Below are 25,616 nucleotides of genomic sequence, written 5' to 3'. Positions count from 1 at the left end.
AGTATAATGATTCCACAATTCTATATATTACTCAGTGCTCATCATAAGTGTTCTCTTAATCCCTTCACCTATTTCACTCTGGACATTTACTCTTTTTTTAAAAAAATATTTTATTTATTTACTTGAGAGAGAGCAAGAGCACTGAGGGAGAGGGAGAAGCAGACTCCTCGCTGAGCAGGGAGCCTGGTGCGGGGCTTGATCCCAGGACCCTGGGATCATGACCTGAGCCGAAGGCAGACGCTTAACTGACTGAGCCACCCAGGCGCCCCTGGATTTTACTCTTATATGTGGCCAGACGCCCCTGGATTTTACTCTTATATGTGGCCGGTTCTCTGTGGCCAAAGAGCTCATCACCTTCTCCAGCCTGGGAGCCTCCCTACTCTTGATTCCTGCTGATTCTCCTTCTCCAAAAGGTCTGTTAGTAGTCTACAAAGACTCATGATCTGTTTTTTAATTTGGTTCTTCATTGAAACCCAAAGATAGTAATAGTCTTTTTTCTTTAACGTACTTGTTTCCTATCCTCACTGCAGCCCCTATTCACTTTTTTTTTTAAATAAATAATGCACATGTAGTCAATAAGTGGGAGATGAATGTGATTCAGAATTCTCAAATGTGTGGCATGAACAGCCACTTTGGGGAATACAGTCAATTATAGACAAAGTGTCCCTCCCTTTAAGAGGACTACAATCAGAACTGTTTTTCCTAAAAATTGAGTTTATAAACCACTTACTTTATTGTAATAAAAATATCTGAATATCTGAATTGCAACTATGTTTTATTGCTGTTAGATTTAGACCACAATTAGGTGTAAATTTACCTCTGATATGTTCGCCAATGAGCTGTAAATTAACTTTCACATTCTTAGCGGTCGGATCAAATTCACAAATATTCTCGACTAAGTAACTCTTAACATACTGTGAACAAAAGAACAAAAGTTATGGGAGCATCAGCTAGTAGAAGGAGAGTACCCCCAATTCACCAGTTTACAGGATTCCATGTGCGTAAATTTTAAAACAGGCAAAACCAGTCTATGGTGTTAGAAGTCAGGATTCTGGTCTGGTCACTCTGGGGTGAGTGTGTGTGTGTGTGTGTGTGTGTGTGTGTGTGTGTGACGCGGGTGAGGGAAGAGGGTACAAAGGAAGGCTTTTGGGATGCCGCTGATGTTTCTTGATCTAGATGCTGGTTACAAATGTTCATATTATACAAATTCTTGCATTTGTACATTTAGGATTTGTGCAATCATGATTGGTATACCTAAACTTGTGTGGGTTATTCTTCGATAAAAAGACTACTTAAAAACAAAACAAAACAACTTACCAGTTTACACTTTTCCCAGTTTCTGAAGTCACCTGATAATTCCAACTCTGGATGAATGAACAAGATCACCCCTATCAGGATGTCATGTACTAGCTTTGTGTTGGCTTCCAGCTCCTGGGACTTGCTATCTGACGGAGATGTGAACTCTGGTGGAAGATTATAATCATAGAGCAACAGTGATACAAAGTCTAGGGAGGTAAGCAGCCGGAGGCTTTCTTGCAGCTCTTGCAGCATGATTCGGAAAAAGAGAACTCCTGCCCGCTGGACTTCTCCTACATTTTCAATCTCTGAAACAACAGAGTGACACCCCACACTGTTGTTTAGTACATACAGTAGTTTTTCATAGCACTCTGAGCATAATACAGTAAACTTTTTTTTTCCAGGAAAAAGAAGACCATATCCTATGGGTCTAAAGAATCTTAGTTTCTCTAGTCATGAAATCAAAACACGGAAATGGAATTACACCTGGTGAAGCTCACAGAAAGAGGCTTTGAGGAAAGGTAAAAAAAAACCTCAGGTTTGGGGGTTGGACCTTACTCTGAATGCTTACTCTCCCCCTTATTAGTTTTGTCTCTCTGAACCCCCTTTTCCTCTCTGTGAGCATGGGGTTGATCCCTATTTCCCTGGTGGCCTGTGGGAATTAAATGAGATGATATATGTAAAAGCACTTCGTGGATAAGTACAGCGTGGATGCTCAAAAGACCAGAAGACATGCATTTTCTTCTTTTTTCTACTTAGCCCACCCTATCTAATGGCAAGAAACCTCTCAGATTGATACCACGTAACATTACTCTATTTACTCCAGTCTAGGTAGCCAGAGGTTTCCATGCTTCCTTCTTTCCTCCCTGAGGCCCAAACTGGTACTGTGCTAAGAGTAGCCTGGTGGGTGTGGAATCACAAGCACTAGGGTCTAGTCTTGGGTCTGCCTCTAGCTTGCAATTGGACCGTTTCTTTGATGGGCCTTAGCTTCTTTATCTGTAAAAGAGAATGTTCCATTGAATTAATACTGTGTAAGATAGTGGGCAGAGCACCCAAAGTGGGGTGCGAATCCAGGCTTCCCCACTTATTAACTGTGTGATTTGGTGCAAGTTGTTTTGTTTCTCTGAACTTTACTTTCCTCGCCTGTAAAATGAGTTATCACCATTCACCTGAGAGTTATGGTAAGGACTAATGGAAATTACATATGTAAAGTGCTTGCTCCATGATGGGGCATTTAATAAATGCTAGTTCTACTTTGCCTTTATGAGTCCTTCCAGTTCGAAACCATGATTCCAGCCAAGAAAATGAGCTTTCATACCCTTTGCTCTAATTTATAGACCATACTCATCAGCCCAAGGCTGCATTCCTTTCACGTAGAAAGAAATATTGTAACTATTCCTTTTAGGAAATGTATTGCACTCTGTGATTCCCCCCACGTTTATTAAACCCAGGAATTCAGATTGTTTCCCCATTCACAATACCTAAGACATAGTTTTTCTTTATTTCTCCAGATAATTCGCCCAGTATTTCGTAGCAGGCAGCTTGGACCACCTTCATCATTTTCTGTAGATCTTTAAATTCTCGATACAATAACATTTTACTCCTGCCAATGTTAAAATCAAGAATTCCCAGAGCTTTTCCTGTTCTCTCACGGAGTGGAATTATGATGTGGTTTTCTCCACAGACAGAGGCCAAAACAACTTCCGAACTGTCTGTACATTTGAAGAGGAAGTTTCTGAAACCCAAACCAAACAACCCTAAGATCATACAACATCAGCCTGCTCATAACACTCCAGCCAAATGTACCGAGTCGCTCTCTTTTGTGCCCACTGCACCCCCACTCTCCACCAGCCCTGGTTTTATCTGCTGGGATCGCACACAGCTCTGTTCCTCAGCTCGCTCGTCAGATGGAGAAGCCTCCTCTGACCAAGCAGCCTGAAGTCACTCTCCATCATGCGGCTCTGCTCTGCTATCTTTTCTAGACGTATACTCATCTGAAGGTATTTGGGTTTTGTTTACATACTGTCCAGTAAGTGGGGGTTGAATGGCGGAAGGAATGAGGAGTTTGTTAGGTCGGGTTCCCTAGAAGCAGAGCCGGAGCCCGGCAGGCTTATGCAGAGGATTGACTGAGGGAGTGCTTTCTGGAGAAACCTGTAAAGGTCTGAGGAAAGTAAAATAGGGAATGAGGAGAGGCTAATTAAGGACGTGAAGGCTAATTTGCAAGGATGTGGATGGAACTGGAGGGTATGATCATGAGCGAAATAAGTCAGAGAAAGACGATTATCATATGATCTCACTCATATGTAGAATTTAAGAAACAAAACAGGAGCATAGAGGAAGGGAGGGAAAAATAAAACAAGATGAAATCAGAGAGGGAGACAAACCATAAGAGACTCTTAATCATAGGAAACAAACTGAGGGTTGCTGGAGGGGACGGGGGTGAGGAGATGGGGTAACTGGGTGATGGACAGTAAGGAGGGCATGTGATGTAATGAGCACTGGGTGTTGCATACAACTGATGAATCATTGACCTCTACCTCTGAAACCAATAATACACTATATGTTAATTAATTTAATTTAACTTAAATTTTAAAAAAAGAATGTGAAGGAAAGGGTTACCTGGGTGGCTCAGTTGGTTAAACATCCAACTCTTTTCTTTTTTTAAGATTTTATTTATTTGTCAGAATGAGAGAGCACACAAGCAGGGTGAGCTGCAGACAGAGGGAGAGGGAGAAGCAGGCTCCCGGCTGAGCAAGGAGCCTGATGCAAGACTCGATCCTGCGACCCTAGGATCATGACTTGAGCCAAACGCAGACGCTTAATGCTTAGTCTTTTAATCGACTAAGCCACCCAGGTGTCCCTAAGCATCCAACTCTGGATTTCAGCTCAGGTCACGATCCTGAAATGCTGCCCCACCTCAGAATCGGTGCTCAGGGCGGAATCAGCTAGAGATTCTCTGCCCCTCCCCACGCTCGTGCTCGCTTTCTCTCTCAATAAAATAAAATAAAAAATATAAATAAAATCTTAAAAAAAATGTGAAGGCTAGCCTCAGTCTCCTCTCAAGGGGAGCTTTGGAAGGCAAACTGAGCCAAAGTATTTGCCCCACCTTGAGGCAAGGGAGAGGTCTTTTATCAGTCATTGGCTCTAAGATGCTTTGGGTGTGTGTTTACATAACTGTGAGGCACACGTAGTGAGGGTCTCCATCACTCAAGGACTCTCCTCTAGAGAAAATTCCAGTGTGAATCATTAGCAGCTGTACCTGAAGCAGCCTGGCAAGAGAGGTATATTAGGGACCTGGGTAAGGCATCAACGGCACTGCTTCCTCGAGGGAACTGAGATTCTCATTGAAATGTAGTAGCTGCTTCTCTCTAGTGAGGTATAGACACATCTTCCCCTCCTTCCTCCTTCCCAATCTTTTAACCTTTTTTAAAGATTTTATTTATTTATTTGAGAGAGAGAGAGAGCACAGAGGGAGAGGGAGAAGCAGACTCCCTGCTGAGCAGAGAGCACCATGTGGGACTCGACTCCAGGACCCTGAGATCATGACCTGAGCCGAAGGTAGATGCTTAACCGACTGAGCCACCCAGGCACCCTCTCCCTTCCCAATCTACATTGATATTAAGATGTCATTCTTCTGAGGTATTTGAAAAATGTTGGTGCTTTGCAGAGCCTCAAAAAGCACATTTATGGTTCATAATAGCAATCCTATAATGCCAGGTAAGATTATGTTCTTTTTTCTTTTTTGCTGTTCCCACACCTTCCTGCTGCACTGCCCAGCCTACACTTTGTATCTGAATGATAACCACAGTAGTGATGTATCCTCCTAAACTTTCTAGGCATAACCATAAAAATAAAGCTGATTGGTCAACTAAATTCCTCAAAAGACACCTGTTCTAAGTTACACAGAGGAATCAAAGGTTATGAGCCTGGGTGTTACAAGGACGCTCATAAAACTCTTGACTGGTGCAAGGAATAACTGTGGAAAAGAGCTTAAACCTGAATGAACATTCAGGTATGAGGCCAAACTAAAATTTAATTAACACATATACTTAAATATCAAATTAGCCTCCTGGACTGACTGAGGTTACTGCCTACTCGGCTGCACTGACCTCTAACAAGCAGCCTCTCCCTTTTGCAATACACATGTCCATCATTAAGATCTGTTTTACATCTGTCCTCAGTTGGGCGGGGGTGGTCCTTGCATCCCACAGGTGAAAGGCATTCAAAGTACTCTGGGTACTTATTAAGGACCATAGCCTCTGCTTCCTCCCCACCTTTGCCCAGCCTGTCTTCTTTAAATAAAAAGTACACGTTCACAGGCCTGTTGACACTAAGATGATGAGCTCTGATAAGTGACGTGGATGTATTTTTTCACAATCCTGGTGGGTTTTTGTTGAATTCCATGTTTACAAAAAAATCATAGAAAATAAAACACTATCATGCTTAAAAACGTGCAATATAAAATGCCAATGAAACCTGTTTTAAAAAGGACTTGAAGGGGAAGGGAATTAACATGTCCCACACAGACAGGAATTTTTCTTTAAAAAAAAAACCCAATTAGAATAGGATTCAGGTGTATACTAATAGGCAAAAGCTGTGTCTCTCAGAGCTACTAACGCACAAGGGGAATGTGTTTTGGCAGTCAAAAAAACGGACATGAAAATGCATCTCATACCTGAAGATGCAGGTCTTCCTGAAGATTGTAGGGGGGTTCTTGTGGATTTCTGTTAGACCCAGGTGCCCGGTAACCATCATATTGCGTAAAACATAGTCTGAATCCTTGAAAAGAGGAAGAGATTTCAACACTGAGAGGAATAATTAGACCTCATTTTCCCATTAAAGGTTTTGGGAACAGAAAAATAGGAAAAAAATTAGGGAAGTTTAGATCTCTAGCTTGAAGTACCGGGACATTTTACTTAGTACCATTAAGAATGAGGTATTCACGAGGGAAAAATTTCAAATTATCAACATTCTTTTAAATGCACAAACTTATTTTTTATAATTATGATAAAACTATATGTTTATATTATTTTTTTGATGTGAAACATGCATTATAGAACATTAGGAAAATACAGAAAAGTCCAAGGAAAATAAGAACAATAAAAAATATTCTCCCATGAAGTCTTTTTTTTAAAAGATTTTATTTATTTATTTGAGAGAGAGAGAATGAGAGACAGCATGAGAGGGAAGAGGGTCAGAGGGAGAAGCAGACTCCCTGCTGAGCAGGGAGCCTGATGTGGGACTGGATCCCGGGACTCCAGGACCTTGACCTGAGCTAAAGGCAGTTGCTTAACCAACTGAGCCACGCAGGCAGCCTCCCATGAGGTCTTTGTCTTCACCATCTCATCAAAACTATTTTGGTCAAGGTTATTAGTGACTCTCTTATTTTGAAATCCACTGACCAAACCCTAATCATGATCTTCCACTATAGCAGCATTTGTCTCAGTGAACAATTTCCTTCTTGGCATATTTTATTCACTTGGCGTTTGGGACACCACTTGCTCCTGGTTCTCCTATGAATCACTCTTATATTTCTTGCTGCCCCTTTGTCTTCCTCACCTCTAAGAGGTTTTCAAACTATAGGTCATAACCTAACTATGGGTTGTGAAAATATTTTAATGCTGTTTTTTTGTTTTTTGTTTTTAGAGAGAGTGTGTGTGTAAGTAGGGAGGGAGGCATAAGGAGAAGGAGAGAGAGAATCTTAAGCAGCCCCTCTCCATCAAGGGGCTCCATCTCACAACCCTGAGATCATGACCTGATTGGAAATCAAGAGTTGGATGCTTAAGTGACTGAGTCACCCAGATACCCCATTTTAGTGCCTTTTAAAAACAGCTTTATTGAAGTATCACTGATATACGAAAAACTGCACATATTTGATGTATACAATTTGATGACTATGGAATGAGTCTTGACCAACTTTTTTTGGGGGTAGAGATTATTTATCAGAAAGTAAGATTAACACATCCTGTAAAATATACTAAACTGTAAGAAAGACATTCAATTGGAAGAATGAAAAGGGTTTTTTAAAATTATTATTATTTGACAAAGATAGAAAGAGCACAAGCAGGGGGAGCAGCAGAGGGAGAAGCAGGCTCCTCGCTGAGCAGGGAGCCCGATGCGGGGCTCGATCCCAGGACCCCGGGATCATGACCTGAGCCAAAAGCAGACGCTTAACTGACTGAGCCACCCAGGTGCCTCTAAAAAGGGGTTTTTATGTCCACCTTTAAAAAATTCTTTGATTAAAAGGGAAACTGTGATAACAGGATCCAGAGGGACTGCATGATGAATGGTGCTCCAGGGAACAACGGGTTTGTAGTGTGGAGCTTCCTCTTGTCATGACCTCAAGTGTTCACCCAAACTGTTTAGATGAAAAATGTTCTCAACAGAGAATCTGGAAAGATTCTCTGATGTTGGCAATTGAGCATCTAGCTTTTCCTAATTTATTTCTTCCATGGTTTGTTATTTGGTGTTATATATACTAGACTAATAGGATTTTTTAGAATCTCACTGTGACTATGTTCCTAGGTTTAAATCTTTAGTTCAAACTAAACAATTCCTCTCCTGTTTCCCCCTCTTCCCCCCAAACTGTGTCAATTCGGCCACTTCTGTTAAGACTGGAAACATAATGTAGAAAATAAGGGCTTCATAAAGAATATGCCTCATAATAAGCTTTTCATTTAATTTTACTTGGACCAAGGAACTATAAAATCAGCAAGTGCCTCAGTAATTATTCAGTAGTGAGATAACCACTCTAGTCAAAATTTTCTAGGGAACTGTTTAGAGAAAAGAGCTGCAATGATATTATCCTGCATTTTCTTTCTTCTGCTGCTGGCTTGTTATCCCCCCCCCCCCCCCCCCGCTTACTTTTCCAATACAGGTTTGCCCCGCTATCTGAAAGTAGAACGTTCCTATGAAAACTTTCATGAGCTAAAACAGTGTAAAGTGAAGAAGCAATTACTATTAATTTATACAGAAACATTTTTGAGCATTCCTGGACCCCCAAAATAACCTCTCTTAGGCTTTTCTGATGCTTTAGAACACATCTTGCTAATGGATACCCAAAATAAATTGAGATAAAGCACAGATGCTCATAGATACTATTCAAAGTGGTGACGGCTTGATGTTGAGATGCTGAGTGCAGTTGGGGAGTGGGGAGAGCCTGATGGGGCCACTCTTGCGGCTCTGGGGGCTCCCTGCAAAACAAACACCGAACACTATTTCCACTTTTTGCCTTTTTTCGTAAAAGCAAAAATTCTCATTGGATTTCTGTCAGGCAGCAAAAGCAGGTGAGACTAATGAGGGTCTTTTGTAAAAGAGAAGTGGCCTAACATGAACTTTTGGAAAGTGGGCATACTAGCATCTATTCATTCTCACCTCCTGCATTACACATGATTTCGTATTTATCCTCTTTTGCTTTTTTCTCTTTTGACAAACATTTTTTAAAAAAAGAATGAAATAAAATAGAAAAGAAAATATCAGGAAACATCACATAGTAAAAGTAGATATGGTTTTGTGAAACTTCTGTTTTAAGTGGGCGTGCGTGCGTATGTGTGTGTTTGTCAGGGGTCAGGATACAAAATGTTTTTCATACAATAGGTCAAAGTCAATATAATTTTGAGCCACAATGATTCCAAACATTTAGATAACCTCAGGGCTTGGACCTCAGACTTTTTCTATCCTCATTCATTCCCTTGGTTATTCCGTCTACTCTCATGGTTTTTGTTTTGTTTTTGATTATGGTAAAATGCACATAGCATAATATTATCACTTCAACCATTCAAAAGTGTACCATTTGGTGTCATGAAACACATTCACAATGTTGTATAACCCAGTCTCATGGTTTTGTGCTTTTTTTTAAGATTTTATTTATTTATTTGTCAGAGAGAGAGAGAGAGAAAACACACAAGCAGGGGGAGTGGCAGGCACAGGGAGAAGCAGGGTCCCCACTGAGTAAGGAGCCCGATGTGGGGCTCGATCCCAAGACCCTGGGATCATGACCTGAGCCGAAGGCAGACGCTTAACTGACTGAGCCACCCAGGCGCCCCTCATGGTTTTTAAATACCATTTATTTGCTAGGCTGGATTTCTCCCCAAACACTAGTTCATATATTCAACTGCCTATTTACTATCTCCACTTAAGAGTCTAAAAGGCATTTCAAATTATAGTTAAAAAAATCTTTTTCAATTTAGTAGGTAAAAGTTAACTTTTACTTAACTTTGTATTTATTTCATTATAAGAATGGAACATTTTTTCCCATGTTTATTGAGCATGCATTAAAAAAGTTTTTTTTAAGATTTTATTTGAGAGAGAGAGAGAGAGAACAAGCATGAGTCGTGGGGAGAGGCAGAGGGAGAAGAAGCAGACTCCCCGCTGAGCAGACTCCCTCCCGAGCCCAACACGGGGCTCCATCCCAGGACCCTGAGATCATGACCTGACCTGAAGGCAGATGCTCAACCGACGGAGCCACCCAGGCGCACCCCCCAATTTTTTTTTTTTTGGTAGACTTGTTTTTGCTTATTTTTCTTTTGGATTTTTTTTAAATCTTACTGATTTGTGTAGAACAGTATTAACCCTTTGCTAAATATGTAGCAATTTCCCCCCCCCCCCCCCGCTTTTTTTAAAACAACTTATTTTGTCTCTAATTTTGGTGCGGAAGTTCTACCTTATTATGTCATCAATGTAGCAACCTTGCTTGAATTGTTTCAAACTGTGGTGTAGGTTTAGCCTTTCTTCCCCAGATCAACACTGTAACATTTCCTCTCATCCCTCATTTTCTCAGCTATGCTCACACATTTATTCTTCCTCCAGATGGAAATTAAAATCATTTGGTCAATTTAAAAAATCATTTTGGGATTTTTCTTGGAATTTTGTTAAATTTATAAATAATTCTTGGAAGAAATTATATTTTTTAAAAAAGTGGTGTTCTTGTCCAAAAAAATCATGATATGATTTTCTGTTTTATTAAAAAAACTTAGGTTCCTTGGCAATGTGTGTAGTTTGTTTCATGTAGAATCTAAAGGTGACACAGGGTGAAGTGGGGAGAACATCCTGGGCAGAAGTAACAGCATTTTTGAAACTGAAGTAGAAAAAAATTACTTTCTGTCATGTATGATGAGCTGTGAAACATTACTTGTGGTATCGTTTTTTTCTTCCTCCTGATAGTCTCTTCCCCCTTCCCTCTCATTCACGCAGAAAGACTGTATTGCCTTAGAAAAGAAATGTGATGAGGTAGAAGGCAGCAATCACTGATTAATCTCTGGCATTTGCTTTTTCAAGAGCCTACTGATATGACTTCAGATAACAAACTGGGCACACACAGTCACCATTTGTCCCTCTCAAGACCTCAGGGAAATAAGGGACTGAGGTCTTGGTTTCCCTGGTAGCTGTTAGCTGGGGACTGCCCTTAGCTCCCAGAGACCCCAGTCTTTGTACATAGCCCTGAGCATCTCAGAACCAGCAACAGGTGGCCCATCCTTTCCCTCCCTCCCTGCCATCCCTGGTTCTTCTTCCAACCCCCCATCTCTCAGGGACCACAGCCAGACAAGGTTCTGTGCTTTTAAGGACTTAGGTGGTTACATTGGGACCACCTGGGTCATCCAGGATAATTTCTCTATCTCAAGGCCTTTCATCTGAATCACATCTGCAAAGTCCCTCTTGCAATACAATAACACATTCCCAGGTTCCTGGAATTAGGATATGGACATCTTTGGGGGATAGCCATTATTCTGTTGACTACAGTTACCTATTTAACAAATTTGGTACTGCAAAGAAATAGTAAAGCATAGGTGCTTTGGGATGATAAACTAAATAAATGATATTTATTATTATTGATAATAAAATAAATAACATGAGTTTAATACCTAAGATAATTTGAATTTCCTATCCTCCTTCATCTATGGTCAACAGAGCAAGAATTCTTTTTCCACCATGGCTCTGTACCTTATAGGAACATGGGCATGAGGTGAGATGGGGTGTTTCAGAATCTATAATTTGTGTCAGGGTTCCAGAAGGATGACATGACAGAACTGGGTAATTTGAAGAGAGTTGAATAAAGGGACTATTTGTGAAGGCATGGGTAGTATTTAGAATCCCAGGCCTAGCGACAATGGGGAGCCATTACCACTCTTAGCCTGAAGAGGCACGGGAAGGAAGCAATTACCAGAACCTGGAGAAGACAGCTGTATGGGGAGGGTCAGCTGACTAAAGGTGTCGTGGCCTTTAGTAGAACAACAGAGCCAACCCACAGCAACCTGGCAGAGAGACTCCCAGAAGCAAAATACCCCAGCCTCACTTTCCTTCTGCTCTTCAATCACCTATTGGTGCATCTCAGTGGACAAACCTAAGCAGAAGCCAAGGAGCCTACTGATACGGTCTACTTTTTGAGGTAGAGAGCAGGTTGGAGAAGGAAGCAGGATAGACTGGAGGAGCTGCGGACGAGGAAGGGGGGCGCTTAAGAAGTTACCAGGGTTAAGTGCTTGGAAAAAGTTATCCCTACAGCCACCCTCAGCCATTTTTAACACCAAAACCTCACCTAGCTTCCACTTAGGATAAACTCCTGACCACAGCCTTGGACAGGCTGTTTGGTCTCTGCTCAGTTGTGACCCTCCCCAGACCCTGGGCTGCTGAGTAGTCCCCCTCCTCCCCACTTTGGGGATGGTCTTCTTCACCTCCATGACATGAGTCGGAAGGATAGTGACCCTAGAGATCTTGTCCACAGTATTGTGACTGTGGAAACTACATGCCCCGGGCAGACATGAGGACAAAAAGCCATGCTTTTTGTTGACTGCTATGGGTGATTTTAACTTTCCTCATGGTGCGCCCTAGCTATCATTTCCTTTCAGGCCCTATCAGGGGTCTTCTTATTGTGGACACTGGCCAAGTCAAATGACTGTGGCCTATCAGACTGAATGGTCCTCAGCCCCCACCCCCACATAATGGGGGCACTTGGAGTTTCCCTTTCCTACCCTACCCCCAAGAGCAGCAGCCACAACTAGGAGTTCTCTCCCTCTGCACTCTGTTCATTCCACCAGAGAGCTCTGTGATTCTGCTCTTTGGCCAAGTCCTCATCAGCTTGGTCCAAGGACTGAGAGAAAGAAGCCTGGAGAGAAGGGGAGAGGCAGGTGTGGGGGTCCACCCAAGGGACTGAGAGACAACCAAGGTGCTGTCACCACCTGATCAGGCACCCTGCAGGATTGTTTTGCTTTCTTAAAAGGAAGACACCTTTCCATCCATTCTTACCACATGCACAATCCTAACATTAAAATTAAGTGTGGGGGCGCCTGGGTGGCTCAGTCGGTTGAGCAGCAGACTCTTGATTTCGGCTCAGGTCATGATCTCAGGGTCCTGGGTCCTGGGATCAAGCCCCACATCGGGCTCTGCACTCAGCAAGGAGTCTGCTTCAGGATGCTCTCTTTCCCTCTGTCCCTCCCCCTACTCTCACGCATGCTGTCTCTCTCTCAAATAAATAAATGAATCTGAAGAAAATTAAATAAGTAAAATTAAGTGTGAAAAAAAAGAGAGGCAAACTGAGAAATAGACTCTTAACTATAGAGAACAAACTGATGGTTACTGGAGGGGAGGTGGGCCACTGGGGGTTGGGAGAGCATGCAGAATGGGCTAAGCAGGTGATGGGTAGTAAGGAGGGCACTTGTTGTGATGAGCACCAGGTGTTGTATATATAAGTGAGGAATCACTAAATTCTACACCTGAAACTAATATTGCACTGTATGTTAACTAGCTGGAATTTAAATAAAACCTTGCGGGGGAAAAGTGTAAAGAAGCAAAATAAACATTTGGTGAAAACTCATTACATTATAGCTAGGCCTTTTTTTAACTGGTGTGATGTAATTATGTCCTTCCAAACAGCAGTGCCTCATCCCTTCCCACTTCACCCATATGATTCTGGTGGGGGCTGCCAGTTAGTGTAAACTCCTCCACCCCCACCCCAAGCTGGGGGGCATATCTCAGGGTAGACTAAAAAGGGCTCTCTTGGGTTTTCCAAATTGAAACAAGAAGAAAAGATTCTTTCTTAGTTACTAAGCATCTGGCTTGCCCTGGGGAGAAAGCCTATCTTAAGCTAGAAGGACCAAACCAAAGTGTAGAGGGACATGAGGACTGCAGAGAGAAAGAACACCAGAGAGCCCTGATGGTACTGAATTCCTGGTTCTGGTCATCCTGGAAGCTAGCCTGACTCCTGTCCTTCCTTTATTTTGGTCACACGAGTCAATCAATTCCTTTTTTTGCCTAAGGCAGTTTGAGATGGACTTTTGCCACTCACAACCAATGCTCTTGAGTTGGGATTATGGGAAATATGTCCCCAGTTGGCCTAATATTTAATTAATTATGGTTTTAAAATATTAGCAAGACATGGGTACCTGGGTGGCTCAGTTGATCAAGAATCTGCCTTTGGCTCAGGTCATGATCTCAGGGTCCTGGGATCGAGTCCCACTTCAGGCTACCTCCTCAGTGGGGTGTCTGCTTCTCCCTCTCCCTCTGTGCTCTCCCTCTTTTCCTCTCTCTCTCTCTCAAATAAATAAATAAATACATAAATAAAATCTTTTAAAAAATATTAGCAAGACAATAATATCTAGAAAGTCTGTTAGAGGTCTAACACTGCCCAACCTTGCCTACCTGCGTTGGACCGGGCTCAACAAAGTACGTTGTGATGGTGGTAATGTCAGATGTGATGTCACAGAGCCAGCCAGTACCCATGATCACAACATGCAGGATGTGCTCCCTGCTGTGCACATAGTGATAGGCAGTGCTGAAGACATTGGCGACACCCTGTAGAGACAGAACATTTTCATTGTCTTTTCGTTTTAAAATAACAAAATAGGGGCGCCTGGGTGGCTCAGATGGTTAAGCGTCTGCCTTCAGCTCAGGTCATGATCCCGGGGTCCTGGGATCGAGCCCCGCATCAGGCTCCCCGCTAGGCGGAGAGCCTGCTTCTCCCTCTGCCTCTGCCTCTCTCTCTCTCTCTCTCTGACTCTTATGAATAAATAAATAAATATATATATTTAAAAAAAATAAAATAATTAATGCGTCAATTGGATTAACTTATAAAATTAATGATAATCTACTTCCGACAAATTACCTATCAGTTCTCAAAAGGCAGTGTTCCAGATCCTACTATGCAGAAAAGATCTCAAGAAATCAAAGGTTTAAGGAGAGATCTACTAGAAGATCCATGTAACTTATTACGTTTCCTGATAATCATCCAGAGAAATCTGTGATGTGTACTGTCAGAGAACAGAGTCAGAAGAATAAGGTGAAATTTGAGATGAGGGAAAATATTTACAAGCCAGGAACCAGTGCCAACCTTGGGCAGATGGGTAGGAGCTGCCCTGATATGATGCAATATGAATGTCTGGATCGTTATGTGGCTTCTGTCATCAGATTGGTAGTACAGGCTGTCCTCCATTCCGAGGCCTGCAACATGCTAGATTACACAGTCTTCTCCTAGACCTAAAGAGAACCTGTTCCACAGAGAAGGGATAGGAAGTCCTTAGAACCCATCTGTTGTCTTGTTGTCAAGAGACTCTAGGATTTCCTCCCATTCAGTTTTCCCTCCCTTCCCCATGGTCCTCCACACGATTCCTCATGTTCCACATATGAGGGAAACCATATGACTATTGTCTTTCTCTGCTTGACTTATAACAATAATAATTAAAAAAGAGACTCTAGGAACCACGAATTCTTCAAAACTATGCGGATTTTATTTTATTTTTTATTTTTTTAAAGATTTTATTTATTTGTCAGAGAGAGAGCACAAGCAGGGGGAGAGGCAGAGGCAGAGGGAGAAGCAGGCTCCCCGCTGAGCAAAGAGCCCGATGTGGGACTCGATCCCAGGACCCTGGGACGATGACCTGAGCCAAAGGCAGCTGCTTAACCAACTGAGCCACCCAGGCATCCCATATGTGGATTTTATAATAGGACCCAAGGCATCTCACGATAACCCAGGAGCCTTTTACCTCCAGGGGCTAGAGAGTCAATTTTTTCTTGTTTTTGCACATAATACTTTATTTTCACAATGTTACTTCATTCTTGGCATGAAATGAAATAAAGTCCCAAACATAAATAGTCAACTACATTGACCTAGAGATCAACGTCACTCCTGAACATTTCTTGGTATTACATGGAAAGCACACGTGTTGACTCCCTACTCTGTGTCAGAGGCACTGTATCAGTTGTTAAGGGATACAACACGCCCACCCTGTACTTGGGAGAGCAGCAACGGTGTGTCCAAGGAGCTAAGGGACACTGTGAGCCCAGGCAGCATTAGAGAGTCAGTTTAAAATTCATTTTGACATGTTCTCTGACAAGACCATCTGTAATTCACCTACTGATAACTCCATTCTCCTCCATCTTCTTTTAAATATCTTTACATCATTCTTATGGCAGATGAGAGTGAATCATATTTTTAAAAAGATGTCCAGAGAAAAAGGTTCTACCACTTTCCTCAATTATACATCCAGTAAATAGGAAGAGAAAATTTTATTTTATTTATTTATTTTTAAAGATTTTATTTGAGAGAGAGAAAGCACAAGCAGGGAGAGGAGCAGAGGGAGAAGGAGAAAATCTCAAGCAGACTCCACGCTGAGCCTGACATGGGGCTCGATCCCATGACCCCAAGATCATGACCTGAGGCACCCCAGGAAGAGAAAATTTTATATCCTGGTAAATAGACATAAAGAGCCAGAGGCTTAGAGGGGAACAAGTGATAAAAGCATAGCAAGTTCCTGATTGCTGCTACATCTCAGGCCATTGCCTCCATAAAGGCTTTCAATCTTACTTCATTGCAATTTCTATTCATAAAACCAAATTAAAATGCTTGTAGAAATGGTCATTATCGTCTTAAAAGTGCCTGTCTTTTTTGTGATCTAATTTGAAAACATGCATACTCAAGACACATTTAGGCTTTTTCCTTCATTCTTCATCCTCAAAAATCAACACTGAAACCAAGAGCCATGGGAATGCATTTGTGGAAAGAGTAAAAAATTTCTAGGTTCCCCTATTAATAAAACATAAATGTGTCCCTTCTCAAGCTTCATTCCTACTTTGTGGGTCTTAATTAGTAGTCTAATGGTTGGATTTCAGTTCTACAGCATAAAATGCTGCTCCTATGATTAGGGCAATGGGACACATATTAACAAACTCCCCAGAGAGACTGAGGCATAGATGTGCCCCTGAGGCTGAGTCCTTCCATGTGTAATGAGGAACCTCTCCAAAGACTGTTAGATACAGTGGACAGGAACAGGTAGGATGACACTATCTATATATATAGGTTTACTCTCATCTGGTTTTAGGTTTTGCTTTTTAAAAAGTATAGAAGGAGAGGCAATCCTACCATTACTCTTGAAGAATTCCTCCATGACTTACCTGATAGAATCTGATCTCGTGGGGTACAAAGATGTTTATTTTTTTGGGATCTCTTAGGGTGTCAACAGCCATGACCCCAAAGATCCTCATATATGCATCCTGAAGAGGCAGAGCCAGGAATGACCCATTTTGATCATTCTTCTTGAGGGACTGGTTCCAGAAAAAGATGTTCCCATGGTGTTGAACTTGGGGCACGTGTATTGGCGTTCCTTCATCCACTACTGTGAAGCTGAGGAATAGGAATATGAAGATGGTAGAAAGGCCCAGGAGAAGGCTTTGGATGAAACTGTGCAGGAAATTAAATAAATTCTCCATTCATAATTATCGGGATTATATGTCAGAGAAGTGGACTCATGATTATAGTTTGGAGAGTCTGACTTAAGAAAAAGTTTTAAAAAAACAAGCTTAGATCATAACAGGGTAAACATATATAAACAGGATGCCAGAGACATAACTTATAAAGAAGGCAGAAATAATTGAGCTGATATTGTGAAGCAGAGTCCCAACATGGCAAATCAATGCCTAGGAGGGAGCGCCAGGAATGACTAGGTGAAATTATTCAAGACTAGAAACCCATCACCTCCCACTCCAGAAGCATTGGTGACCTGAGGCACTTCTCTCGTGGGCAGCTAACTAGGACTTCAATACTAGTTTACTTCAGAAAGGGATTTTTTTTTTGGAATTATTTTTTTTTAGAAGGGTAAAACCAACCTCCTCAAGAAATTCTTACCTGATTCCTTTCATGTCCCTGTAGAGCACTCGGTTCAGTACAAATGGAGCATCATCTAAAGTACAAGCTACGTTCCTCAATAGAACTTCCCCTCTATCAGGCAGTAGTAGGTTCTCTTCTAAGAGGGAAATGTGAGCACTGATCTTCTTATTCCCATGGATTTCAGCGTCCTATGGCAAAATATTTCTGACCATGTATTTGCCAATAGCCAAAGAGCTATTATTTTAATCATGTCTCCCTTCATTAGCCTGTTTGAGCATCTGATCCCAATAATTACCATTCATGGGCAGTGGGAAAAAGGCTGACCCCACAGCTGTCTCCCAAATCTGAGTTTTTGTTGTTGTTGTTGTTATATAAATTAACCCATTTATTATAGGCTAGCAATGTTTCAAATGGTGAAGCTTCTACTGGTCTTTCAACTCCTTCAGTCTTCTGATGGCTGACTTTACTGTGATGGCAGAAGAGTGTTGTAGGTCCAAGCGCCACCAGCGAAGGTTCTCATGCAGGAGCCACAATGCCAGATCCCCACAGCTTGTCTTTTCATCTTGGTTTTGCCACAGAAGGAGCAAGTGTACTTGGCGTGCTGGCTTATTTTAATCTTCTTCACCATTTTCCTGAGGGAGGCACCATAACGGGTCCCATATTTTTTTTCTTTTTTTAAGATTTTATTTATTTGACAGAGAAAGACACAGCGACAGCAGGAACACAAGCAGGGGGAGTGGGAGAGGGAGAAGCAGGCTTCCCGCAGAGCAGGGAGCCTGATGTGGGGCTCCATCCCAACACCCTGGGATCATGACCTGAGCCGAAGGCAGACGCTTAATGACCGAGCCACCCAGGCACCCCATGGGTCCCGTATTTACCCACAATTCCGACCTTGGTGCGTTTAGCCGTGTTGCCGCAAACTAGGTCTTCCCAAATCTGAGTTTTAATGAGTGGAATCGATTTACTTTATGTCAATTAAACCGGTTTACTTAAAAAAAAAACTCTCATCTTACTCAAATTTAGAGGTTTAAAACTTGGATACATTTAAACTATAGTCATATTGTCTGGGCTTCACTTAAAAGTATTTATTTTAGAGGGCTAGGGTAAGAATATGGCTTCATTTCACTCATATTTCTTGAGTAGATTTTCACCATCTTCTGTGAAGTGAATGTAGAAAAAAATGCTCTCAAGGAATTCTTAACATAGTTTGGCTATGATATTTGATTTATGTCAGGAAAAAATTTCTTGGGGCCCCAGATTGCAGACTTTATGCAACTACTCTTTCTAATTAAAATAACTGAAAATTCTCTGTACCTAAAATATTATTATGTCATTAACAATACTATGATAATGGCATGTCCATAAGTTGGGGACATGAAAGATGCTTTCCTTGATCTTTGTCTCCTTTTTCTATATACTTAGGTTTGCTTTTCATGTTTTTTTTCTTCTTTTTCGACATAAAAGATCTATAGAGTAACTAACAAAAATGTACCACAGATCTCTGAAGCAAGTTGGAGTAATATCTCTTTTTCTAGATTGGTCTTCTGTTTCTGGTCACACCACTTCAAACTATACTGGAAAATTCGGCCATTCAGTAAATGAGTCCTTTAATTAAGTGTTGCAATTTAACTGAGATGAGTGATTCCAGGTTTCGTGGACTAGAGGAGTCTGTGACATATATAGGAGACAGCCATGCTATTTCTGCCTGGGAGGAGCAACCAGCTGGGAATCTTGAAGAAGATGGCAAAGCTGTGGGCAGTGGTCCCATCAGAGGCATGTGTTTTAAGTGGCACGATTCTATAATAGTATCAGTGTGTTTCTAGGCAGTGCTATGAAATATTGTGTGATGTTGGATCCTCCTTTATAATGACTTTATGATTTAAATAGTTCCTTTTGAAACCGACTCCCAAAACATCATGCAAGGGAAATGTGGCTTGAAGTGCCTGCACATTTCCTTACTGGTATTTTTCATTATTAGTCTATTTTCTGCCTTAAGCTTATTTGACTCTCAGCACAAATGGAATAGAAATCCCAAGACATGATTCTGTCTTTTATACCTTTCCTCTCTCCTTCTACCTTCCCAACCTACAATCATTCCAGTTGCATCCTTCCTAGGCTTTGGGTCATTGTAATGTTTGGGAATGAATAAAACATCTATAGCAGTACCCAGTGATTTTTCAAGAGAATTTCGTGTGCTCCCCCTTTGCAACCATTGAACATCACCTACCATGAGTACATTTTTCCTTTTGTATATCACCTTAGAAAAACCTACCTGGGTGAGGGCATTAAAGGTCTCCGTGTACACCGGCTCCAGGGACACCCCACTTGTCTCTGCAGCGTGTTGGATTTGGTACAGCCATTTCCGTCTGGCACAATTCCTCAGATTCTCAATATGGCTCCTTTCTAAAGTATTCATCAGAAACTCCACAACACTCTCCAGAACATGATCTTCATTGCCCCTGAGTTCAGATACAACCAATTCTATGTATTTCTGAAACTGTTTTAAGGACAACCTCACTTCTTGGTCAGGGTGTGGCTTTGGAAATTGGATGTGTAGTTTAGCTAAAAGACATAAATATAAAAACCAAGAACTAATCAAAAGTTCATTTATCTACTGGGGAAATTTTCACTCCCCAGCTATAAGCTGACTGAAGCCCCTGACAACAGCTACCCATGGAAAACCAGGTATATCAAAGGCAACTCAAAGTCCAACAGAATACCTACAGTGACTTCCTGTATTGAGCTCAAGATGTCCTGTGTCATCTTCCCTGTTTCTGTTTTATTTTTTTAATGTACTTTTATTTTTAATTAAAAAATTTGTTTTTTTCAGGGATTGAGCGAGAAAGAGGGAGGGGAGAGTGGGAGGAGGGGCAAAGGGAGAGGGAGCAAGAGAATCTTAAGCAGGCTCCACGCCCAGCTGGACGTGGGGCTTGATCTCACAACCCTGAGATCATAACCTGAACCAAAATCAGGAGTTGGATGCTTAACCAACTGAGCCAACCAGGCGCCCCTCTGTTTTGTTTTTTTAACTCTACCACACTCAGCCGGGGGAAACCCGAGGGTCAACTCTGACTCCTCCTTACTTTTTACCTTCCATATCCAACAGACCACTTAATCCTATCCTGTTAGCTTTTGGCAATATATCTTGTGGCCACTCCTTCCCATTCCTACTTCCGTAATCCCAAAGCAGTATTAATTATTTTATACATAATTAGATTACCAAGAGTAAGGCTCAATACATATTTATAAAATTAAATTAAGACACAACTTTTGACAAAAAGCAGAATCAGACCTATGAATACAGAGAACAAACTGATGGTTGCCAGAGGGAAGGGGGTAGGAGGATGGACAGAAAGGGTGAAGGGGAGTGGGAGATACAGACTTCTAGTTATACAATGAATAAGTCACAGGAATAAAAGGCACAGCATAGGGAATATAATCAATGATATTGTAATAGTACTGTATGGTGACAGATGGTGGCTGCACTTGAGGTGAGCATAGCATAACATATGAAGTTGGATCACTATGTTTTACACCTGAAACTAATGTAATATTGTGTCAACTATAGGCAAGTAAAAAAAGTTTTTTTTTAAAGATTTTTTATTTATTTATTTGAGAGAGAGAATGAGAGAGAGAGAGCACATGAGAGCGGGGGAGGGTCAGAGGGAGAAGCAGACTCCCTGCTGAGCAGGGAGCCTGATGCGGGACTCAATCCCAGGACCCTGGGATCATGACCTGAGCCGAAGGCAGTTGCTTAACCAACTGAGCCACCCAGGTGCCCAAAAAAAGTTTTTAAATAAATAAATAAATAACATACAACTAGAATGAACCTCAAAGGCACTAAGTCAAATTTATGGCTTTTATTAATCATGGCATTTAAATAATCATAAACACACCACCCAATTATTCTAAACAATATCTGATAAAAAGATATCAACATGCCAAAATAAAACACAACTTGCATTATGCAATTCCCTGGTTCGAAGTCCTACCATATTCAGTCACAGTTGACAGCTACACTTGAGGTGAGCATAGCATAATGTATAGAGAAGCTGAATCACTATGTTGTACACCTGAATTTAACTGCTCCAGAATCTCCATTCTACTTATGATCCTGACCATGCCTTGCACACTTCTTCATCCATATCTCTTTTATTTTTTTTAGTTGTACAATTACGAATGTGCTACCAAACCTGAACATTACCAATAACACATCTTCCTCCATGGCCTGACCTTGTTCCATTCCCTGCCTCCCCACACCCCCACCAATATCGTGAAATTTTGCTTTTGCTTCATCTTTCCCTTCCTTTTATTTTCCCAATAGTGTTATTTGTGTGTGTGTGTGGGGGGGGTGGGTACTTCTAAACAATATGTGGTTTAGTTTTGCCTATTTGTAAACTTCAGAAAAAGGACATCATACTATATATAGTTTTCTGGGACTTACTTTTTTATTCCACATTATGTTACCATATCCATCCATGTTGTTCCCCTAGCTGTGGACTCATTCATTTCCACCAGTATATAGTATGTTATTTTGTGAGCATACTGCCATGGATTTATTCTCCTTTCCATGGGCATGCAGGTTGTCTCCAGAGTTTACCCTTATGAGCTGTGCTATGAGCATTTTTATACATGTCTCCTGGTGCATGTAAGTTTCTTTGACACTTATTATAAATTATATATTATATATTACTATTATAAATAAGTCATAGGGTATGTGCCCTTCTCACTTAAATTTCAAATTTCAAAATCTCTCCTTCCTGAAGAAGGCTTCCACCACAATTTCTCCTTCCCTTGAAAGACAAGCAGCCATTCTATATCAGCTATTTGACAACGAATACTGCCTGGTGTGTTTAGTCATCTTATCAATGAAAGCTTCTCATTTTTATAGTTGGACTTCTGTTGATTATTGCTCTTCAGCATCCACTCATCTTTCTCCTGTTACTTGTATCCCAAATTTTGCTTTGGGGAAGCCCCTCCACTCTCATCTTACTTTGTGTGTTTGAATGGGATTCCACTCGTGGCTTGAGAGATGCAGCATGCATTGCGGGCCTAAGCCAGTCAGGACATTCTGCTCCCCCAGCCAGAGTGGTTGGTGGAGTCCAGACAAATGCCAGACTCTTTGGTTGAATTATTAGGAAGAGAACATTTTCCTTTTTATTCCCACTGGACTTGAATAAACCTGTGAGGATGTGAGACTGGACCTGGTCTCCACAAGGGTAAAGGCTGTATGAAAATGGAGTCAAAACATAGAAAAGAGCAGGATCAGACTGAAAAAGACAAAAAGAAAGAAGCAGACACTTGTCCTAATGCCATTATTTGAACTCCCAAACCTAGCTGGAGCCCTGGACTTTTCCATCATGTGAACTAATAAAGCCTTTTTTTGTTTAACTACTCTGGGCTGCGTTTTCTATTACTTGGACTCAAAGAGTCCTAACTGATATAGTCTTGAATTAAATTAAAAGTAACTTGTGGGGGGCGCCTGGGTGGCTCAGTCATTAGGCATCTGCCTTTGGCTTGGGTCATGGTCCCAGGGTCCTGGGATCGAACCCCACATCAGGCTCCCTGCTCAGCAGGAGGCCTGCTTCTCCCTCTCCCACTCCCCCTGCTTGTGTTCTTGCTCTCGCTATCTCTCTCTCTGTCAAATAAATAAGTAAAATCTTTAAGAAAAAAAAAGTAACTTGTGGGTTCTTCCTCTTCCATATCTTTTTCTTTTTCTCCTTTTATTCCTTCCCTTCTTGAACAATTAGGTCCTAAGCCATTGGTGGGGCAGGACAAGCTAAGCATCTGCTCCTGATCAAAGGAAGGCACGGTGGCCCAGAGCGGGGTATCTGAATCCAGTGGGGTAAGGAGGGCACTGATCAGGAAGTGACTTGGCATGGGTTGTCAGAGCCTGAGCAGGTGAAGATGTTATCCATGAAGACAGGCAATCACCAGCCTATCTGAGTGAAGAGCGTGGCCCTGCAGAGGTTGTTTAGCTTGGGGTATCAGAACCTAAGCAGGAAGAAGAGGATATCCATATGTGGTATTTAGGCCTTAGCAGACTGAGAAGGGCATCCAAATAGAGGGACAGCTTCACTTGAAGTCAGGACCTAAACAGTGTGAGGAAGGTATCCATGTGGAGAGACAGCCGGCATGGGGAATCAGGGCCCAAGCAAAATGAAGAGGACTTCCAGGTAGGAGTTCAGCTCAGCATAAGGAATAAGAAGCCTGAGCAGATTGAGGAGAGCATCTACATGAAAAGGTGCGTTGTCACAGAATGTCAGAACCTAAGGGATGTGTGAAGGGCATTCACATGGAAGGGGGATCTGGTATGGGATGTCAGAGCCTGAGCAGAGTAAGGAGGGAAGCTGGGAAGGGAGATTAATACAGGGTGTTGGAACTTAAGTGTAGTGAGAAGGAAAAGACATCAGTGTGGGGGAGAGGACAGTGTGGTGGGAGATTAGTTCCACACAGGGGGATTGATTAGATAGATAGATAATACAAGCAAGAGAGAAGGGAGCTACAAAAAAGGGAGAAAACTAGAATGAACCCTGTTACTATTTTGGCCTGGAAAATATGGGTGTGAACTTATTGTTTATACACACACACACACACACACACACACACACACACTTCCCAAGAGAAACAGGAGCAGTGACCTGGGAGCAATAAGCCTGTGTAGAACCGAGATCTTGGCCTCTAAATACCATTCTCCACTAAAAGAAACCGGGGTTCCTCGGAGAAATGGGTGATTCCAGGGTGGGAGCAGGGAAAGTATAAGACGAATCTAGAAGATCTCATTGTGCAAAGCAAGGAGGTGCTCAGAGAATGATAGATACATGTTAAAAGGACGCAGGAAACATTCTGGCAGTTTCTTTTTTTTTTTAAAGATTTTATTTATTTATTTGAGAGAGAGAGAATGAGAGATAGCACGAGAGGGAAGAGGGTCAGAGGGAGAAGCAGACTCCCTGCCGAGCAGGGAGCCCAATGCGGGACTCGATCCTGGGACTCCAGGATCATGACCTGAGCCGAAGGCAGTCGCTTAACCAACTGAGCCACCCAGGCGCCCCTGGCAGTTTCAAAAATACACCTACCCTATAGCCCAGAAATCCTACTCCTGGGTATTTGTTAAAGAGAAATAAAAACATATATCCACACAAAAGATTTGTACAAGATTGTTTATAGCATCTTTGTTCATAATAGCCAAGAACAGGCAACAGTCTAAGTGTCTATCAGTTGAGAATGGACTAACAAACTGTAGTATATTCATATAATGGAATACTATTCAGAGAAAAAAGAAGCAAATTGTTGGTATATGTAACAACATTTAAGAATCTCAAGAAAGAATATGCTGAGTGAAAGAAGGCTTACACAAAAGGGTACAAACGATTCCATAAATATGGATTAGAAGGGATAAAACATATCTATAGTCGAAAACAACCAGGAGAGTGCTTGTCCTGGGGATTTGGTGATGGGGATTGCATAAGAAAGGGGCATGATGGAACTTTGTGTTCTATATCTTAATAGGGGTATTGGATGCACAAATTATGCTTTGCAAAAACTCAGTGAATGTACACTTAAAAATTGTATGTTTTGTTGGGTGTAATTTTACCTCAAAGGAAAAAAAACTGTTAACGTATATCAAAAACTAATTATGTACTGTATGATGACTAACATAACATAATAAAAAAATTATAAAAAAAACACATCTTCTTTATCCATTCATCTGTTGATGGACATCTTGGCTCTTTCCATAGTTTGGCTATTGTGGACATTGCTGCTATAAACATCGGGGTGCACGTACCCCTTCGGATCACTACATTTATATCTTTGGGGTAAATACCCAGTAGTGCAATTGCTGGGTCATATGGTAGCTCTATTTTCAAATTTTGAGGAACCTTCATACTTGTTTTCCAGAGTGGCTGCACCAGCTTGCATTCCCACCAAAAAACATATATCAAACTCTCAAGATATAGATGCTGAAGTATTTAGAGAGGAGTGTATTGATGTCTGCAATTTATTTTGAAATGTATCAAAAACAAGAGAAATAGAAGGAAGGATAGAGGGATAAAGAGATGAATAAATAGATAATTTTTAAAAGTGTAGTAAAATGTTAATGGTCAAATCAAGGTGGTGGGTATATAGGTGCTCACTGTAAAATACTTTCAGCTTTGCTGTATGTTTGAAAATTTTTTTAAAGATTTTTGAGAGAGAGAGAGAGAGAGAGAGAGGGCCCATGAGCGAGGGG

General features: G+C 41.5%; 1 protein-coding gene and 1 pseudogene across 1 annotated transcript in view; both read right to left on the bottom strand.

The window, feature by feature from the left end:
- EFCAB5 (EF-hand calcium binding domain 5) overlaps positions 1-25,616 on the bottom strand; it is a 184,239-nt gene that overhangs the window by 11,870 nt on the left and 146,753 nt on the right. Inside the window, exons 16-23 of the mRNA XM_088028403.1 lie at positions 19,659-19,948; positions 17,405-17,574; positions 16,675-16,903; positions 13,927-14,079; positions 5,972-6,075; positions 2,778-3,031; positions 1,318-1,604; positions 818-914 (exon numbers count right to left, since the gene is read on the bottom strand). Of these exons, the coding sequence (XP_087884529.1) occupies positions 818-914; positions 1,318-1,604; positions 2,778-3,031; positions 5,972-6,075; positions 13,927-14,079; positions 16,675-16,903; positions 17,405-17,574; positions 19,659-19,948 (1,584 nt within the window). The remainder of the gene's footprint in view (positions 1-817; positions 915-1,317; positions 1,605-2,777; positions 3,032-5,971; positions 6,076-13,926; positions 14,080-16,674; positions 16,904-17,404; positions 17,575-19,658; positions 19,949-25,616) is intronic.
- On the bottom strand, positions 17,804-19,624 carry LOC114213766 (large ribosomal subunit protein eL43 pseudogene; annotated as a pseudogene).

Source organism: Eumetopias jubatus, unplaced genomic scaffold (assembly GCF_037043125.1).
Source record: "Eumetopias jubatus isolate StellerSeaLion01/CBP00866 unplaced genomic scaffold, mEumJub1_p1.0 scaffold_10, whole genome shotgun sequence".
NCBI lineage: Eukaryota > Metazoa > Chordata > Mammalia > Carnivora > Otariidae > Eumetopias > Eumetopias jubatus.
This window is presented reverse-complemented; position numbering and strand designations above follow the sequence as displayed.